The sequence below is a fragment of the Lepisma saccharinum genome, chromosome 9 (assembly GCF_977018435.1).
Source record: "Lepisma saccharinum chromosome 9, izLepSacc3.1, whole genome shotgun sequence".
Lineage (NCBI taxonomy): Eukaryota > Metazoa > Arthropoda > Insecta > Zygentoma > Lepismatidae > Lepisma > Lepisma saccharinum.
Window position 1 is genome coordinate 88,508,410 of NC_139237.1, and position 22,095 is coordinate 88,530,504.

Sequence of the window (22,095 nt, forward strand, 5' to 3'; positions counted from 1 at the left end):
GAAGCGACAGAGGAGGTGTAGCGTCAAATCATCGCCGACAAAACATCGCCAACAAAACATCGACGGTACAAAACATCGACAGTACAAAACATCGACGGTACAAAACATCGACGGTACAAAACATCGACAGCACAAAACATCGACAGCACAAAACATCGACATCAAAAACATCGACACCAAAAACATCGACGGTAAAAACATCGACGGCAAAAACATCGACGGCAAAAACATCGACGGCAAAAACATCGACGGTAAAAACATCGACGGCAAAAACATCGACGGTAAAAACATCGACACCAAAAACATCGACGGCAAAAACATCGACGCCAAAAACATCGACGGCAAAAACATCGACGGCAAAAACATCGACACCAAAAACATCGACGGCAAAAACATCGACGGTAAAAACATCGACATCAAAAACATCGACGGCAAAAACATCGACGGTAAAAACATCGACGGCAAAAACATCGACGGTAAAAACATCGACACCAAAAACATCGACGGCAAAAACATCGACGCCAAAAACATCGACATCAAAAACATCGACGGCAAAAACATCGACACCAAAAACATCGACGGTAAAAACATCGACGGCAAAAACATCGACATCAAAAACATCGACGGTAAAAACATCGACACCAAAGACATCGACGGCAAAACATCGACATCAAAAACATCGACGGCAAAAACATCGACGGGAAAATCAGTTTTTGACAAAGTATTCCACACTAATGAATTCAGATCTAATCCCGAATATTTTGAGATTGGCTACCCTAAATTATAAAGTGTTTCAGTGAAACGAACAATGTGTAATGAGCGAACTCAAGTTTCCAACTTATAGTGCTAGAGTCCAGCGCAGATAATTCTGCCGTGCAATGCGCGACAGAACTAAAGAAGCAGTGTTGCTAATGGAGCAGATAGAAAAATCGCTGCGGTGCGCCGATGCACAGCTGTTACGTACAACAATAAAATTAGAGAATTCAGGTCTATCTAACGTTGAGTTTTAAACGTCATGCATTATACCAGGACTAGGATTAATATGTACTAACAAGTGGCTTTGTATGTAGCTACATACATATGGACTAAAAATTCGCAAAATATGAACTAACACATAAGTACAATTACCAAAAATTCTGCAAAGAAGACTTCTTCATACGATTCCTTATTTGAGTGATTTCAAACAAAATAAAAAAAAATATATACGTATATATTATTTTTCATTGCATTAATGCACTGGTGGCGTTCTAACTTTTCACTCCCAAAACCCGTATACACTGGTATGGAACTGCAACGGCAGATAATAACATGCCAACGTGTTAAACCGCTACAATTGCACCATAACACTCCTCCTCAAACAGTATTATTATTTCCTCTCTGAGATCTGTGACAGTCGGTTGCCTTTGTTGTACATTTACAAAGGATGCCGGCTTCGACAACAATAACAAGTACATATACTGCCACTAGATGATAAGCTGCGCGGCTTTTTCTTTTGTTATGAACCAGGGCCGGCGCTAGTCATTTTGCCTCCCTGGGAGGTGGCAGTAGATGCCGCTCTATTTCGACCCCCCCCCCCCGGTCATTACGCAGCAACGGAAAATTGAAAATCAATATATTCCTAACTAAAACATCAAATATAAAATAAATAATGAGACTTCTTATGCTATTTCAATACTATTCAGCGCAAAAGAATATCTCGCTCGATCACAGTTTTCAATAGGCTTATTTTTTTCTTCTCTTCAAATTTTGCCGCTCGGTTCGCCCTCCCCTTCCGCCGGCCCTGCTATGAACTTGGTCACCCATCAAAGCATGGCAATTTTAACACAGAAAACAATATGTATCGCATTAAGCAGCAAAAATGACAGCCTCCTCTATGCAATTTCTACAAGAACACCTGCCGGAGCCAGAGTTGAATTGCTTAGAATTTCCCGAGCTTGGCTATGCAAGGTTTTTGATTTCAACTTCGACAGAACTGGAGGCATTATGGAATTTAACGTTCATTAGCAAACACACACTTTTACATACACACACGCAATACACGCACACAACGTCAAACCGGTCAAATACTTAGTATAAAATAAAAATATGGTGCTTCCAATCCAACAAAACTCACCGCCACTTTACCTGCTTTCCCCTTCCGTGACAGAAATAGTGCTTCATTATTACAGTTGGCAACACTAGTTACTAGCTAGCCAATGAACATGCACTGCATAAAAGAAGCAACGACTACGCCGTGCTATATTGCCACATTGCCGTCCCTGCTGACCGGTGGGAACCGCGAGCTGGAGCGCTGTTCAATTGTTTTCAATGAAGTTTGCGCGAGTGTGTCCAGGAATGGAATGACAATATGGCAACAATAGCGAAGGTTTTCGAGCAGGGTAGAACACGTGATGCTAAGAGAGAGGGAGACGAAACGAAAATTCGTTTCTACGCAACGGCAAATTTACGTGTGTGGCACTCTACCAATGTATAATGTTCATTGTTGTAAGAACGGTCCGCGAGGCCGAGACAGGCCCTCTCAATAAAGACGTTATTATTATTATTATTATTATTATTATTATTGATAAAATTACAAACAATGAGGTTGCGCAGTGAACGTGATTGTTTAGTTTCTGGTAACCATTTATTACTTCTCGCCGGCAGCGTTTGTGGTCGGGGGAAAGGGAAAGGAAGGCTCCTCCGTATGAAAGATGAAAAGACCACCGACTATTGTTATTCCTTGTTTATTACACGCAGGAGACCGTAGTAATTTCTTTTGGTACATGCACTGGTACACACCGTGTGCAAGTAATACAACTGCCCCCTTGCAATATTGCCTTGCCCCCTTCCTCTCCAGACATTTTCCCCGGGTGTCGCACAACGAAGCGCCTTCACTGTGTATCAGTACTGCTTTTGTATTTGATTCAAGGGGTCCGAGGTTCGATCCCCGGTGGAGGAAAGTTGCACAGTGGTATGGATTCTTTAAACTATAGGTTCAGTTCCGATTAACCCCTCGTGGGTCACACGAGAATAATTAGCTTGTTGATCGCTCACGGTGCCAGAGACCGGGCTCTTAATATACAGTGATGGACAAAAGTAATCATACAGTGGAACTGAAAGGACGAAAGGACGAATTGCAGCAGCTAGGAAAACAATAAGGAAGTCAAAACTGTTAATGCTGTACCATGTATGCACCAAACAGTATATTGACAACAAAAATAAATATCAGATGCTGCTTGTAGAAAAATAAAATACAATACATTCTCAATACCCGCTTCTTTGGCTGGACAAAAGTATTCATACACCAACATAAAATTTCACTTTGAAGAAAAGAAAGAAACAAATACCATGTCGTCAGAATTTAGTATGCATTCCTCTGTTATGGAGAACAGCTGTCAGTCTCTTTTGCATGGAATGAACAAGAGGCGTGGTTATTTCAGATGTAATATTGTGCCACTCATTCAAAATGACCTCTTTCAGTCTATTCTTGCTTGTTATGTCATGTTTTCGGAGTCTGGTTTCCAAATGGCTCCAAAGACGTTCAATGGGGTTAAGGTCGGGGGACTGAGGTGGAGTTTTGAGTGTGTGGGGAGTATTATATAACAACCAAAGGTTGACAATCTCAGCTGTATGTTTAGGGTCGTTGTCCTGCTGGAAGTAAAAATCATTCCCAAGACTCAAATGATTGATACTCTGCTGCAAATTATTCTTCAGAATATCCAAATAGATATTGGATATGGTGGCGCGGTGGCTCAGTCGGTAACGCGTCTGACTACCATGCTAAAGGTCCCGGGTTCGATCCCCGGCCGGTTCAAATCCGGGAACTTTTCTAACGATGGAAGCGGCCCCGGCGCCCACCCAGCGTCGAATAACATGGGTACCTGGGGGAAACCCTGGGGTGTAAAGGCGGTCAGGGGCGTGATGCTGATCACATCACCCCCACTCATGACCGGATCAAGAAAGTGTGGGGCGTTACCCCTACACCCCCTATACGCCTTCATGGCTTGTTGCTATGCACAGGGGAACACTTTACCTTTTTTATCCAAATAGACAAATCTATCCATAGTTCCCTCAATAAAGACGAGTTCTCCAACACCTGAGGCTGACATATAGCCCCAGACCATAACGCCACCACCTCCATGTTTAACTGTAGCCAAGAGATTTCGAGGCTCAAGCTCAGTATATATTGTGTGTGTGTATGTGTATGTATATATATATATATATGTATATATATATATATATGTGTGTGTGTGTGTGTGTGTGTGTGTGTGTGTGTGTGTGTGTGTGTGTGTGTGTGTGTGTGTGTGTGTGTGTGTGTAGTTGTTTTCAATCTGAACCTGAGATTGAAACCCCCATAATCTCCGCCACTAGTTAAATGTGAAAGAACATTTTTCTACTTTCCAGCAAATCATGGGTTACCTTCGTAATGAGATTGGTAACTGGAGGTTGAGTGCTGTATTTATTCCCTCAAATGTAACAGTTATTTAACAAAATAGTCCTGGATATTATTTTTAAGGGATGGAACAACTTTTTGATTCTCGATTAGTGCAGTGGCGGCGATTAGGTTGGCACGGGGGTGCAGATGCCCCCCCCCCCCCCACACACACACGTTTGGCCGCTTTTGCCCCCGCATTATGCTAAACCGTATGTACGGTGAGAAAGTAAATTGTTCTTGCCCCCCCCCCCCAAGTTTTTTGTAACCCAATCGCCTCCACTGCATTTAACTGTTAATGAATAACACAAAGCTTATAAAGTTCGTTAAAGGCAATTTTGAACGTTTCAGCTTTCCGTAGTTCATAAATTCGGAACTTTCTAAATTGAAACGGCCAAATCCAATTAACAATTAGTAAAGCCTTCCCTTAATTTAGAAATTAATAAATCATAATTTTAATATTCTCTTCACATGGTGGAATCGAAATGGGCTACTATGACAGTGCACAAATTATTTTCTAACCTCAGAAATGAGGTTAATATAAATCCAACCAACTAAATACTGCAACACGGTGCAAAAATCAGCACGCTTGGGGAATGTAGGCATACTAAGACTCCGAAGAGCATTAACTTGCCCAATCGTGCTGACTTTTGCACAAATTGCAGTATTTTATAGTGGAAATCGAGCCACTTAATGAAATGTACCCCCACCAGGGATCGAACACGGGTACACTTGGTTACAAGGCAACAGTCTTATTGCCAGACTACCTGGGTGTGGAGCTTAATTTTAATATTTCTAATTCATAGTTTGTTAACTCCTTGATTTCATAACGTCGTATTTCTCTCTCTCGAAATTTTTAGCGATAAGGATATACGTATACACTGCCTTTCACGGCCGAGGTGGCCGTTGGGCGGCGGCTAGCGCGTCGGAAAGTAAGAGCACATCTGCCGGCATTTAAACCCACAACTGTACGCTGACCTTGACATTGGACACGTCCGTGCTTCAGTATCCAGACAGCTGTTGTCCAGTTTGCACGTGTTTGTGAAGTGTTAAATTCTTAACAAGTGTTTTAGATTGTTTTGTTTTATTTTATGTATTGCCAGTTCTTTCTGCAGTCTAATAATGCCACGCTATCCGTACAATTTTAAACAACGAACTTTTATATACGACTCTTATGTCATTACGAATTCTTGTAGGGAAGTCAGAAGGCGTTTTGCAGCAGAATTCCCACATGTTCCTGTTTCACACAGACAGAGTGATCTGTTACTTGTGAACAAATTTAGGAAAATAGGGTATGCTCTTGTTAAGATAAAAACGGCATGTGCTTACTGAGGATAAACTAGACGACGTTGGAACACGAATGAAACATACTCCTCAGAAATCTCTCCGATGCCTTGCACAAGAAACATACATATTTCTAACGTCATCGTGGCGAGCTGCCAAACTTTTATACCGGAAGCCATATATCAGAAGAATCGAAAGAAAATATGAAGAAATAAATTGAAGCAATTTCGAAAGAGGAACTGATACGTGTTAGTGAAAATTTCCTATAAATATGTGGATGCAGGAGGACATCATTTCAGAAACACGTTCTATATCCGCCTATGTGTATGGCGACAACCTGTATATTTATGTCTAACACAAACTACTAGCAAAAAATTACAGCTAAATTATTCTCCTTATTTTCTTAAGTTCATATAAGGCTGTGTATTTTTAAAAAATAAAACACGTTGTTTGTTAAAAACGCTTCATGCACAATCTACATTTGTGACAAAAATTCTTGAAACCCTTCTAGTGTGACTGGCAGAATTGATATCAGTTGCGGATAAACCCCGATGTTTGTGAGAGACGATGTTTTGAAGGCTTCTGTCCGGTGGCTGTCACAAGGGGTCTGCTGTGTGAAGGTGGGCGGGGGAGGAAAAGCAAAGGTGCCCTCAGTCGGTTCGTACCATAGTCATAAAAGAACATTTCTTCCACATCCACAATATAACGAGCATACAACGATCCCGTCTATGAAGTTAAAAGCAGCTTGCTATAAAGTCCGCGCGTTCATTATATCCCCAGCGGTTAACAAAGGGAGCGGTACTCTTTGTTAAAAGAAACACCCAAGCTGGCGGTATTCTTTTGAAGTAGAAGCAACAAACTGGAGTAGGAAAGCGATGTTGCCAAATTGAAGAGATAAAGAGAAAAAGCTGAAGTAAATGGTAAGGATAAAAACAAAAAGAAAGAGAAACAAAATTAAAGAATATGGAAAGAGAAAATAAATACAGATAAAGATTAAAAAGGAAGTGTTTAAGGGTATTATCGAAAGGGGGGGGATATCCAACTCTTACATATTAGGCCTTAATTGACACGGGGGTTCTGGGGGAAGGGATTCTGAATTAAACGTGGGGGGGGCAGTAGGTGTTAGATTATGGCTGGTATTTTAGTTAGAGAGGGATTGAGCATTACATTGAGGGGGGTATCCAATTCTTGTGTATTACTATTGTCTTAGACTGTTGCGGAAATTCTGGTGTGGAGACTGAGAATTATTTTTTTGGGGGGAGGCAATGCTGTCTAAAATTAGCATGGAAATTTTGGTGGTAGGATTGAGTATTAAATTTAAAGGAGGAAATAGGAAGCTCTTGATAAAGTGTTAAACCTTAGATTGTCAAGAGATTTCTGTAGTGGGGAGAGAGTTCGAACAATAAATTTTGGAGACTGTATTTAGCGATATTGTATGTAGTACACGTTTCCGACCCTAAACGTGCCAAAAGAGAAGCTGGAAAAGACAAAATATCTCGGGATCTTAAGGAAGTATTGACACCCCATTAAATTAATATTCTTGAAAGCCTGCAAAGAAATGGGTATAAACATTTTCTTGCTCACTTCACCCGCAATCACGTGTTGCGAGAATGCGTGTTTGGCGCTTTACTGAGGTGAATGTGAAGTTTCATACTATAGCTGCATTACAAGACATAAGCGATATTCTCGATATTCATTAATATCATCACTACTTAAAATATAATGCTTAGTGTTGGTATACTGCTTAATTTAAAGCAGGTGCATCATTTGGAAATATATCGAATCCGTATTTTTAACTTGTCACAGGAAAATTTTAAATTTGCACTGAAGATAAAATCCAAGTAATTATTGTTATGGTTTGTTACTAAAATAATTATATTTACCCCAGGAAAACGGGGGGTGGGGGTGAGTTCTTTGAAAGAGGAACCCTGTTATATTATCACCCTGAGGTTAAGAATTTCTAGCTAGGGTTCTGTAATGTCTCGTGAAACAAACTGAATCTGCTATACGGCTGGAGCATATTATTTGGTTTGCCAAGGTTGAATTATTCTATCTTTATCTTAAGTTGTGTAACAATTTGTGTTAAATACTCAAATTGAGTTTTATAAACCCACTTAAAAATACTATTTATATGCATATTTACATATTCTAATTTACTACATTTAACCAATCAATGTGCTAGCTTTAAGTTTTTTCGAAAATCTAACAATCAAAAAATATGGACAATGTAACATGGTATTTCATTCAAATAGACATCAACTATTACACATTCATCCAAACTATTTTCGGGGTTTATGAACGATTTTAGGGGTGGTCTTGAGTGATGGGCACCCCTGTTTAGGGAATAAGGGCAGATCAAGTATAGTGTTCTGTAAAGCTAAGAGAAAGTTACTTTCGGTAGACACACTGTCGTAATTAAATACTTTGTGGGGATTACGATATGGTTTGAGGGCGCGAATGATGTTTTTGTGGGGGGCACATGATATAATCTGGGGGGACGCATGGCATGATTTTTGGGGGGAATGCGCCATCGGCTTTGAGGGGGGGGCACCTCTGCTCTCCATGAAGGAAATAATATCCTGCAGTTTTGTCTTCATACTTGGGATTTTCACTGGCAGCCGTGAGTGATAACTTGCATTATGCAAAGTCTAAGGAAAAAACTAAAAGCACAACACTATAACAAAGCAACAAAGTAGCACCATAACACAACACAACTAGTTAAAAAGAATCAACCCCGCACGTGGTTATGGAGCAAAAATAATGAGAGGCGCCTTGCAACTACAAGAAATGTAAAGAAAATGTGGCAACAACGTCTGAGTGCACGCGCTTATCAAGAGCGGCTTGGCTATTGTTTGCTATTGTTGTCAGTGTTAAGTTTTATAAAAGGGTTGCCGATGGGGACATAATAAACGCGCGGACTTTAATAGAAGGAAACATGACACTTCGCATTGTTTACGATTCCATTGTTTGAGCTTTGAGGCAAGAATCAGGTGCAAATAATAATATTGTTTTGATGTCAGAAGGTGCGCGAAATAATCGAATCAATGAAAATGCCGCTCTTGCACAACAACCATGGCTGATAAGAAATCTAAAAAAAAGATCGACGAATGTAGGCATGTTTGGTCGAAACAAAGAAGAGCTATAGCTTCATGATGCTATTATCACAACTCAAAATCCTATTCATGGAACGAATTAAGATATAAATTTCCCCTGGGCGAGTTGGAGTTTTAGCGCCCCTCTACTTTCCATTCTGTTACTCACCCCAGTCTTTCTACTCTGCTCCTCCTACTTTCCGCCTTCCTCAAATAATAATAAAACATGACTGCACTATAAATTAACGACTTTAATGACAAAAAATAGCGATGTTTTTGGTGTCGATGTTTTTGCTGTCGATGTTTTTGCCGTCGATGTTTTTGGCGACGATATTTTTGGCGTCGATGTTTTTGGTGTCGATATTTTTGCCGTCGATGTTTTTGGTGTCGATGTTTTTGCCGTCGATGTTTTTGGTGTCCATGTTTTTGCCGTCGATGTTTTTGCTGTCGATGTTTTTGGTGTCGATGTTTTTGCCGTCGATGTTTTTGGTGTCGATGTTTTTGGCGTCGATGTTTTTGGCGTCGATGTTTTAGCCGTCGAAGTTTTTGGGATCGATGTTTTTGCCGTCGATGTTTTTGCTGTCGATGTTTTTGGTGTTGATGTTTTTGCTGTCGGATGTTTTTGCTGTCGATGTTTTTGGCGTCGATGTTTTTGCCGTCGATGTTTTTGGTTGTCGATGTTTTTGGCGTCGATGTTTTTGCTGTCGACGTTTTTGGCGTCGATGTTTTTATCGTCGATGTTTTTGGCGTCGATGTTTTTGTCGTCGATGATTTTGCCGTCGATGTTTTTGCCGTCGATGATTTTGTCGTCGATGTTTTTGCCGTCGATGTTTTTGCCGTCGATGTTTTTGGTGTCCATGTTTTTGCTGTCGATGTTTTTGCTGTCGATGTTTTTGGTGTCGATGTTTTTGGCGTCGATGTTTTTGGCGTCGATGTTTTTGCCGTCGATGTTTTTGTCGTCGATGTTTTTGCCGTCGATGATTTTGCCGTCGATGTTTTTGCCGTCGATGTTTTTGCCGTCGATGTTTTTGGCGTCGATGTTTTTGCCGTCGATGTTTTTGCCGTCGATGTTTTTGGCGTCGATGTTTTTGTCGTCGATGTTTTTGGTGTCGATGTTTTTGCCGTCGATGTTTTGTGCTGTCGATGTTTTGTACTGTCGATGTTTTGTACTGTCGATGTTTTGTACTGTCGATGAAATGTAGGCGATGTTTTTGTTGTCGATGTTTTTGCGTCGATGTTTTGACGTATAACCGACAGAGGAAGACATAAAAGACGATGAATAACGATTAATAAAGAGAATAGAGAAGAAACAGAAAATGAGAGGGAAAACATAAAGAAATAATCAAGAAAAGTGTACATACACACAAACGAAGAGGTACTATGCTAGCGCCATTTACAGCGCCCAACGGTTATTTTGACTAAATCCTGCTGCTGGCTGGAGGAGGGTTTCAAAGGTTGCCGCGGTAGGCCTAATTGGCTGTTTGACCGAAGTTGCTTCGTAGGTAAATGCGGCAACAGAGGTCACTGCCATAAAAGCGGTACACGCGACGTGATTAAGCGTGATCACTATGGCTTGGAAGTTGAGGAAAAATCATTTTTTCCCTAGTGTCCGAAGACGAGGCACAACATAATATATGTTCATTTTGGGTCATTGTAGGCCAGAAAAAGGTGGGTTTTATTGGTCCTTTTTTGCCTATTGCGGCGGTTTTTGGCTTATTGGTCCTTTTTTAGCCTATTTTTAGGTCTTAACGGCTTTTTTTGCAACTTCACCTTCTTTCGACTACGTTGTTACTGCCCATTTTCAATTCGAATCATCATCAGTTCATCACCTCTTAAACATCCTTTCTGTAGTAAATAAATTACAAAAAAGAAAGAAAGAAATATATTTTTGGACGACTGAAGCAGGTACGGTACAAGGTCCTTTAACCGTAACTTGTCTGGAAGGTCGCGCTGTAAGTGGAAACTTTCTCTTGTTTTGAAGCTTTACGTTTTTTCGCACTGTGTTTTCCATACCACCAGAATTTTAGAATTTTTTAATTAATTAAATATGTAATTAAAACTGAGGTTATTAATTAATTTGGATCACATTTATACGTCCTTTTTCCCATTTTTATGTCCTTTTTTATATTTTTAGGTCTTTTTATAGTTTTTTTTCGCTATTTTAAGGTCTTCAACTTCCGAGCCCTAGTCATCACACTCTAAAAACTGGGAAAGATGATCGAAAACTAGAAAGAAAGAAGGAAAGAAATAAACACAAGGCTTACAAACAAAATGGAGGGAGGCAAGAAGAAGCAGGGGTGGCTTAAGAAGGGTCGTCGCCCTTCAGTAGAGACAAAATCACAAAACCTTATTTCTAGTTATATGAACGTGGGTATTTATTTTAAAACGTATTTTAAAACTACTACCTTACTCCGATGTACGTAAGGATGGGGGCAGGGACATCTCCCGGGTGAAAATTTAATCTCGAACCGCCATGAGAAGGACCGTAGGCAAGTGACCCCCCAACCCCATGACCCTCCTTGCGGGAGCTCATGCATGGAATTAAATGACATCATGTTTGTAAGCAATCTACATTTCCTATGGAAGTAAAGTAGTACAAACGTGAAAAGCGGTACAATGGCGTGTCGCGTCAAATATTCGAAATATATGTAAACTGTTTGTTATTACCTATTCCTTATCATATTTATATAACACTTTTAAAAACTCTCATTCCCACTCCGGACACCCTTTATACCAAGCACTTGAACTTAAAAAGAAAGTGAGGAAATAAATAAAATCCCTGGAGCGAATTTACAATACCGGACCCCTCCCCGATTTTTGTAATATTTCGCATACTCACTAATTGAGACCTCCTAATAACGAATTTGAAGTTAACATTTGGGAGTCACGTGTAGAAATTGCAAAATAAGCGAAATTGAGTGGTCCGTGATCGAAACAGACATGCACGATTGCTCATTATTTACCGGAAGATTTTGTGTTTCCAATACTTAAAAAACGAAATATACATTCCTGACATTACTACGACTCCAAATTTTAACTAAGTTTGCCTAATGTAACCTAACCTTACCGAGAATGGTCAGTGGGGCTATCCGTGAATGGTTTTGCGCTAATTGTGATAACGAAAAAAAATCTTATTTTCGTTGCACTTTAACGGCAAACGTTCTTCATCGAAGACGCCATTTTCGTATCCTGCAATTTTACGATCGATGCATTGTTGCCAAACTTACATGTAATCAACAACTTTTTTTACTGTTCTCTTCCGCCATTCTTACACGCTCCATGCTCTCCGAGTATGAAATCAACAGTGTGGCAAACGCTATAGACAGCGTAACTAATTGCGAACGTCAATTGTTCATATAAACAAATATGGTTCCCATACTTGTATACGGAGAATCATTGCGAGAATAGAAAAGCTTATTTTACAACTTCTACACGTTAATGAACAATTTCTACACCTCACCCCAACATGTTAACCTCAGATAAATCATCGCGACTAATTATTTCGTGTATAAGCAGTAGCATAGAAATTACAGAAGGGTCCGGTATTGTAAATTCTTGCCAAATCCCTTACGAAATTTCTTGACACGTGACTGAAAATATATGAAAGGAAACTATGCGAATGATTGTAAGAAATTGTGTGGGTACTTACCAATAGTAGTAATAACGATTATCGAATAGAACAGCGCCCCAGCAAACGTCCATTGCACACTGTCTGGGTCCTCAGATCCATCCCAACCGTCCTTCTTCATCGCCCTCAGAAGTTCAGTCTCAAACTTCTTCAACCGTTCCTCAACTGTTCGAGTCCAATTCTTTGGGTGTAGAACATGACTGTACTTCGTGATCTTCCACAAATCTTCAGTCACATTATCCCGTATATGAACTATGCTACCTTTTACTTCTAGCTCGTGTGCGGCTTCTAAAGTTTTGAACGTGTAAGCGCCCAAAATACAGTATGCTACTACTAAAGATACTAAGACAACGTGAGAAAATATGCACGTGCATATTTTCCAAGTGTAGTACATAAAAGTTGAACATTTGCTTTTCGGCGCGGGTTCTTCTGAGTCCAAAGCCTGCATTGTTGCTACGAAAGCTTGTCAAGGCTTAACACAAAATGTTGAATTCGTTCCACTTGAGTTTGAGCGAGTTACATCGATTTTGTCGGGTTTAGAAAAGTGTGCAAGGGCAAAAACTGTCGCAGCCAATATTAAACATTTTGCGACCCACGATTTGTTTCACGATGCACCTACTCACATTATCAACTTCGTTTAAAAGAAAATCACTCTCTAAGTCATCACAAATGAAACCGGTTTTAGAGCATATATACATTATTTTTAACCACGCTACAGTGAAACATTTGCTTGTGTTTGTACGAAATAGAACAATCCTGAAAGTGTCCAAGTGTGACGTTCATACAACTCAACGATTCCGGAACGATAAAAAAAAAATGTCGAATTATGTTCTACTCGTGTCACTTACGTTAGTAGGAATTTATTTCATAACTTCACAACAGCAGAAAACACTGAATATTCTTCCGTTCATGCTCAATCTAACGTTATTTCTCTCAAAAGTTGTGTGAATGCATTGTTTCCAAGGTCACACAAAGCAGATTTCACCCACACAGATATCCAAAACGATAATACAGTCACATTAACTTCCTTTAGATTTAGAATCACATGTCACAAGCATCCCTGTACATGTAGTATCCTGGCGTGAGCATTCCAGACATTACCATGCTCAGTTTCGACACTGGACGCTGGTTCGATTCCAAACCACAAGGCAGACATCACCACACACGCACGCACGCACTGTTACGAGCTTGAAATACCCATGAACTTCCACTCCCTTCCACGATAGAGCTCGAGAACCAGATACAAGAACAACGCAAACGCGACTGCATTATGCTTTGGTCAACATGGACTATTCCGAGACCAACTTTACAAATTCTAGTCCCTTCCCACCCCCTTCCTAGGCTTCCCCGACGTCGCTCCTGCTCACGTCACACACCTTCGCCTTCCCTCCCTCAAAATACACCGACTCTTGCCAGGAAAAGCAACAACAGAAGTCTCTTTCCTTTTCCCTGTGTGTGTGTGCCAAGAAAACGCATCAAATAATCTGTAACAGGCTCGTTCCGTTCCGAGCAGATTGAGATATTCAACTTTATAAAAAAAGCAGTGGCTTTTACTGGGGGGAAAGGTTATTGTTACAATCGGATCACTTCGAAATGCAGCATTTCATTTCTTTGCATAGTGTACTTGCACTACACGTGCTCAACCACTATTATTTGTTTGATTTAAAGTCGTTCTTACTTCTTTCAAATCTAGTTTTCGAAGCATGATAATACGTGGATGAATATTTTGTAAACCTTGACAAGACACACTCATCGAACGATGCTTTAAAAGTATCTGAATTACAGGCACTTTTAGTAGTTATGTTTTCTAGGTCCACCATAGAATTCGTAATTCATATTGACCATGAAAACTCACCGTCCAATGTAGGTATAAGCCATAAGCCATTGCTATATAACAATAACAGTGACGACATTGGCATTCTATTGACGACAACGTTATCTACATGTTCTGTTCCCAAAAGGCTGAGCAATGTAAAATATTCCTTATTTCAGATGGCGTACACAACTGATGAAGATGTCAATTTATATCAGAATACTTTTTTGCACATGTGCGCCATCTATTGACAAAAAATTGTATTCAATGCTAATCTCCCTCCTCCTTTCAACCCGCATGTGCCATCTATTGACGTAAATAAAAATTAAGTATGAATATACTTACATTATCTTTTCAGTGCTCGAAATAGGGGGTAAAGCGGAAGGGATAGATGCCGCCAGCTAGCAATTTTCACTTCTATAGTTGATTATAATTATAAAATGTACAGGAAAAAACAATTACATTAAAATTTAACTTATATTCCTACTTTAGTACATACTAACTAACTAACTCTCTAGCCTTCTTAAACCTGAAGGTTGATGGCTGCAGCAACACAGGCTTTCCATCTGTCACTATCTTGAGAAAGATCTATATACTCTTTTCCATCCCTACCGATTTCCTTTAGGTCCATCTCAACGTTGTCCCTCCTTTTTCATCTTGGCCTTCCTATAGGTCTCTTACCATCAGGTTTCCCAACAAGAATCCTGTAAACTCCTCTTTCCTCTCCCATTCGTGCCACATGGCCTGCCACCTAAGTCTTCTCGATTTAATCATTCTAATAATATCTGGACATGAATACAAATTATGTAGTTCTAAATTATGTAACCTTCTCCACTCACCTGTCTCCTCATCCCTTTTAGGTCCAAATATTTTCCTAAGGATCTTATTTTCAAATACTCTCAATTTATGTTCCTCTTTCAATGTAAGAGAACAAATTTCAAACCCATATAATACTACAGGCAAAATTACTGTTTTGTGTATTTTAACTTTTAGTTTCTTAGATATTAAACGAGAAGACAAAAGTTTATGAAGAGAGAAGTAACATGCATTTCCTGAATTAAGCCTACTTTTTATTTCCTCTTTAATATAATTTTCACTTGTTAATATTACTCCTAAGTATTTGAATTTGGAAACTGGTTCAAACGATTTCAACATTGATAATCACCTATAATTTCATTAGCATATGGGGTTAGTCTTGTTAAAAGAATGTTAGATAATATTTTATATGTTGTTGAGAGTAGAGAAATTCCACGGTAATTATTGCAGTTCATTTTATCACCTTTTTTAAACACAGGAACAATTATGGATTCTTTCCATTGTTGCTTATGATTTATCACTGAGAGTCTTTCTCTTAATTTAGCAATTACTAAATAATGGTCACTGGCACAGTCAGCACCTCTATGTGTACGAACGTCAATTATACTAGTATGCCTTCTCTTATCAATGAGAATATGATCTATCTGATTATGAGTTTTACCATCTGGAGAAGACCAGGTGTATTTTTGGATATCTTTATGTTTAAAAGTGTAACGTTTCACAATTAAATTCTTTGAGGTTTGCAAAAGTAATCAATCTTATACCATTATCATTACTTAATTCATGAAGACTTTCTTTACCAATCGTGGGTTTAAATGTCTCTTCTTTCCCAATCTGTGCATTACAGTTACCTAACAGAATTTTCATATCATACTGAGAAAATTTATCAAAGACCTGTTCTAACCCTGCATAAAAATCATCTTTAGTATTATCATCTTTATCTTCCGTTGGTGCATGTATGTTTATTAAATTAATTTTCCACCACCTACCCTGTAAAACTGTATATGATATCCCATCATTAATAAATTCTTCTGTTTTAAGAGCCGAGATAATTCTATTATTTATGAAAAAGCCTGTTCCAAAATTATGATTTTCAGTACCACCATAGAAAAAAAGTATAATTTTTAGTTTTACAATTCCCTTCTCCTGGCCACCTAACTTCCTGGACAGCTACTACATCTAATTTATACTTAACTATCTCATTAACTGTACACTGAAATGCCCCAGGCCAGTAAAGGCTCAGAACATTCCAGGTGCCTAATTTAATATCCTTATTCCTAACGTAGATCTTATCCTTAGTCCAGAGACCTCCCAAAGTAGTCCCCACCCGGAGATCCGAATGGGGGACTATTTTACCTCCGGAATATTTTACCTTGGGAACATCCATGGCCTCATATTGCTGATTCTTGACATGTCTTTTTACAGTGCAGAGTTGTCAGCTCTACGCCTAATCCCCAATATGAATGGAGGACCGCACCTGTCGTTGGTCAGCGGATCCCTCGGATCTAGCTGGGAGGATCACATGATAGTCCACCAACCATACCCCACTTCTGCCGATTGTGAGACGCTCATAGAGCCATGACAGGACAGCTCTGTAAATCCCAACAGAGCAAAATGTTGACCATTTCACTCTGTTGGTTGACTAACTGCAGTGAACAAGGCACTGGGCGATGAGGTCGTCACGTCCCTATTTTAGTACACACACATACTTTTACTGGATGTATATTAAGAGAAGTGTACAGGGCCCGATTAAGGTGCGTGCTATTGATGCTGCAGCATTAGGCCCATTCCTGAAATAGGCTCAGATGCAAACAGATGAGAAATTTCCGAAAGCTGAACAGTTTACTTTTACTATATTAAATTAAAATAAATCTTCGAATGAAATTTTGAGTCTTAATTTCGGACGCCTAGACACAGCGTTACTTATTATTAGAGCCCGGAAGTTTGGCAAAATGCCTCTTTTTATCTACTGCATATATTGATAAAAATTTTCCGGATATACGTTTTTTATGTTGTTTCGAATGTTTTAGAAGCGTTTTCATTTTGCCTATTTTGCCTATTTGGGACCCCACTGCCTATTTTTAATTATAATGCCTTTTTTTGCCTTTTTCAATGAAATTTGACCATTTTTTTAAAAAATATGTTGGCATTTATTTTTCTTCCGTTTATTACGTGAATAATTTTCGCTTTATTTAAGTAATATTGAACTCACGCATGTTTCAACATTCCTGAAGGAGAAAAGTGTGAGGAAAAAGTATTTCATGCTCAGTTAGGATATTGCCTTTCGGTTAACATTTCCTTGTGCATGATTGACTGCTGAAGTGGAGAGGTTGATTTCGAACACAAAGAAGATATTTCTGAAATCTCCCTCTCGAACCCGAAAATTTCAGGAAGTTGCGCCTGAGCTTAGTTTACCAGTATTGACAAGATGGGGAACCTGGATATCAGCAGCTATATATTATGCTAACAACCTTGAAAAAATCAGTGAGGTGATCGATGCTCTTCCAGAAAATGAAGCGGCTTTAATTCGTGAAGTGAAAAACTCCTGTGCTATTCAGAACTGAAGAATGAACTGTCGTTTATTTTTGCACATTATTGTGCATTGCCAGAGACAATTACAAAGCTAGAAAAAAGAGGTGAGACTCTTGTAGCATCCATGAAAATTTTCGAGGAATCTATGCAGCAGATGATGGAAGTGCCAGGAGAAAAGGGGTCAGCTGTTGCGGAAAAGTGCAAACGTGTAGTGAGTGCAAATAAGGACTTGAAACAATTGAAAACAATTTGTGATATTCTAAAAGGTGAAAATGCTGTTACCTAAATGAGTCCAGCTACATTAGCTTGTTTTATGTATGCTCCAATAACTTCTGTCGAAGTAGAAAGATCATTTTCTATTGTGAAAAACATTCTCTCTGACAGACGACTATCACTGAATGTTGAGAACTTAAAAAAACAGCTTGTAGTTATGTGTAATCAAGACGGAGAAAATTGAAATGCTCTTCCCAATTTAGATTTTAACATTTTGCCAGAGATTATAGATAAAAGTAAGTGACTTCCAATGTGCCTTTCTTCGCTTTATTTTGCCTTTTTTTTCATTTTTAGTGCCTATTTTCCACATTATAAATGCCTTTTTGCTGCCTATTTTAACGAAAATAAATGCCTGAACTTCCGGGCTCTACTTATTATACTACAGTTACTATTATTCTTTGCGCTGTGACGTAACTATAACGTCGTTGGGTTTATTGTTCTCCAAGATTTCAAGTTAACGCTTTCAATTTTACGTTAAACAGTTTACTTAGAAATTTAGCTGCGTTTCTTGCAATATCTTGGCGATTGTTGTCACTTTATTATTGTTCGGTAAGTGCGACGTAGTAAATTTTTCACCTTGAAAGTTAGTTGTACAGAAAAAATCAGCGGTATTTCATTGTTAGGTTTTGACGTGGCCTCACATTGTGATATTGTTCCTACTGTTTGGCGCACGCTTACGATGGCGTCTCAACTCAGTGGGTGGGATAAGGCGAAAAAGAAAAGGAAACAGGCAGCAGAACAAGAAAAGCTTTGGCGAAAATACCAAAATTTAGTTCATACTTTGGAGTATGAACATCTTCGTCTCAATCGTCTGCGTCGGATGCGATTGCGAGTTCGAGTGCTCCTGAAGGCCACGCCGAGCAAGATGGACATGTCGATGCAAGAGAGAATAAAGAGCGGGAGAGTTCAGGGCAGAGAGAAGAGGTGAAAGGAGACGCTTTCGCTGAGCACTAGCACCGACGCTGGAGGATTTCACCAATGATTTGGGACAGTGGGGTGAAATCAACTCTGACACTCGAGAATATTGGGCCAAGAAAGGTCGAAAAGACTGCCAACACACTGACTCGAAGTTTGAAGAAAGTGCCAGACGATAACCAGACGAGTCGTAATGTAAGTAAGCAGCACTAGCGCACCTCTCATAATCATTTAATGGTACATGCATAGGCGCCGACTCCATGGGGCTTGGGGGGGTCCAGCCCCCCCCCAATGTTAACAATGTGAGGGCAGAGCCCCCCAAATAATTTTGCTTAAGAGGATCTAATGTATTATTTTGCTTCTCTTGTAAAGTTTACTCTGAATTGTGCCTAATGAACTTAACTTGAAATACACATTTGAAATGTTCTAGACCATCAAATTTGGGGGGGGAGGGGGCTGAGACCGCTAAACCAACTTTGGGGGGGGCAAAACACATGACTTATTACTATATACTTAGTATGTAATTATGAGTATTGTTAACATTTTTACTAAAAAGAGTTTCAAAAGACGATGTGCATGAACTAGGGTAGTGGATGGGACGTTCGGGCTACAAATGACTCTCACATGACATTCAGAACGAGATCATTGATATATTAATGAGATCTGTTTCGCGCTCCGTGGTAGCAGATATTAAAAGTCGGGAATATTTTGCTATTATGGTTGACGAAACTTGTGACATATCCATCCATGGACAATTCGAACTGTGAATAAAAAATTATATTTTTTAGGAATTCATGGGCTTTTATGAGATTCCGAACACTGATGCCAAAACTTAAAAAAGGGAGAGAGTGAGTCATCCATTACTTTATTTCAGTGATCAGAGCCCCCCAATAATTTTGACAAGTCGGCACCCCTGGTTACATGATCATAATCACAATAATAAGAATAAAAAAACAATAAAATAGAAAAACAAAAAATATATAGCTATGTTAATCATAGTATGTAAGTACATTAGGCCGAATTTGGGCTGCAGCGTCAGGCACAAGTGTGTACATATAATTTAAAGTATCTGGTTATTAATATTATTTTAATTTTTTGAAGTTTCATTTAGAAATAATTTGTACAAACATGATTTTTCCGCATGTGTAAAATGTTTGGTCACTTTAGAAATGCAAAGAATTTGTAACGGTACACTAGAAACGGGCATCGTTAAAACATACGAGCATAGTTTAGTTTTAAAAAATTAACAATTTCATTTTTTAAAAAAATACCCTTTCAATGAAATATCATGAAATTAACAAAAACGGAAACCCAAATTAATCAAGTTTTATTTGCTCTTTATGTTCAAATATAGTTAAGGTAATATTAAATATTACCCTACAAGACTTTGTGGTTATATTTTGTGAAAGAATGAAAAGCACTAAACAGTTTATTCAAAAAGTATGCAAGGCAGTAGGAAAACACTGTCTGCTATATCACTTTTCTTCTTCTTTGCCTCCAAATGCTGTGTAGAGACTAGTCGGAAAAATTGGTCATTTTTGATCCACAAGGCAGTTATTCCACTGTTGATTCAATGGCAATGGCACAGATGCAAAGTTACACCTGGCGAATTGTCTATCACTGCGCTGATAGTAGGGAATAACTAGAAGGTAGTGAAAAAAACATAAAATATGAAGTTATTAACTGCACATTGCTAAAGCCAGAGTTTGTTTAAATTCCACTTTATTCTCCGATAGGTTAATTGGCACTACATTTGCAGTTTATGGAGAGGTCTTCGAACCACTGTGGTCGAACCCCGGACCACTTGACTACGTCATCAGGGAGGCCATAACCGTTCATTACACTGTACCTTGAAGGCACATAGGGGATGTGAAGACAAGTCGTGGTCAGCACCTCTCTGCGGCCGCCTGTAACCCCCAGGTTATTCCAGGCTGGGTAATCTCCAGAGCCGCTTTATGCAGGTGAGTTGTGGACATTTGAAGATGATAATATAAATTATATTTTTTGTGGAAAATAAACTGGTTACTCTTTGAATGTTTAGAGATTGGACGTAACTTCTTGTAAATATCATTCATTACCATCCCAAACAGTCTGTATGCCCTTATTGATTTAATTTACAGGTTTCTTGAAAGCACCATCACGTAAACTACGATTTATTCCCGAAACCGATTGAAGGAACAAGATCAAAGAAGTTTCCCCAGCATTCATTAAAAGTATCATACCGGCATTTGCAGCGAATGAGGAAAATCGCATCAGCAGCATCCGTCAGAATGGCCGAAAGCGGAATTTGAACCTGCTACGTCCCGAGCTGGAGTCCATTTTGAAGTAATATGACGCCAGTTGGTAATATTTTTATAACAATGCATGGCCTTCCCGGTGGCACAGTGGTAGCGTCATCGCCTTGTAATCAAGGGGTTCCGGGTTCGACACAAGGTGGAGGCTCATAGTGGTTCGGATCCCACTTTAGACAGTAAGTCCAGTCCCGATTAACCTTACTTTGCATATAGTGAACTTAAAACACCAACTCATTAAACCATTTTACAACAATACGCGCATATTCAAATAATTTGCACAGAATGTTTTCCCCTTGCCCTTCAATTACAGAAACTCATATTATACAGCTGACCGCTCAGGAGAAGATCCCTGACGGAAGTGGAGTGACGTAGCGGCAGGCGAATCCACTATTAGGGTCGGGGGTATGCACCCTGAGTGAAAAACACATGTGGGCTCGCTGTAACCGGTGCAGCGACGCAAGTCGTTTAGGGTTACCAGAAGTTATCAATTACCCGGACAAATCCTGTTTTTCGGGTACTAAAAATGCTCCGGCCGGGTTTTTAGGAAAATTTGGAAATATCCGATTTTTTGGGGTTTAGAGAACTGCTTAACTTCAAGATTAGTATCAAAATGTTATTTGTAAATAATTGTTACTCAGTTGCAAGCGCAAAGAAAATAAACTTTTCTTGCAACAAAGAAAAATTGTTGGACCTTTGCGTTTCTTCTGTTGTTAACTGCCGCGCCGCGTGAGGTTTTGATTTGAAAGCATTTGTGACATCTACCGCGGCTCTTGGTGAGCAGCAAGTTTCTGACAATAGGTAAGACTATGCAATTCGCCGCGGCTTACTTTGATTTGAGTTTCATGACAGAATTCACAAATAAACAGTATTTTTTAACTGCCGTACTCTTAGTTGTTATATGGCAGTGGAGAAGTGAAGTTCTGTCGATCAGCGATATGAACCATGCCAAAATGCAAATGTGTTTTTAGTGACGTCTAACAAAAACGGTTTCCTGACTTTGGGCCTGGAAGAAAAAACTCCGAGGCAGAATGTCAATG

General features: G+C 39.3%; 1 protein-coding gene across 2 annotated transcripts in view; it reads right to left on the reverse strand.

The window, feature by feature from the left end:
* The window catches only part of galene (potassium two pore domain channel subfamily K member galene), a 111,279-nt gene extending 97,585 nt beyond the window's left edge, over positions 1-13,694 (reverse strand). Inside the window, exon 1 of one of the 2 annotated variants that reach the window (XM_083128557.1) lies at positions 12,437-13,694. In XM_083128557.1, coding sequence (XP_082984683.1) covers positions 12,437-12,863 — 427 coding nt within the window. In that variant the 5' untranslated portion in view covers positions 12,864-13,694. The remainder of the gene's footprint in view (positions 1-12,436) is intronic. The other variant, XM_083128556.1, reaches the window with a different exon arrangement.
* Between the last annotated feature and the right edge of the window lie 8,401 nt (positions 13,695-22,095).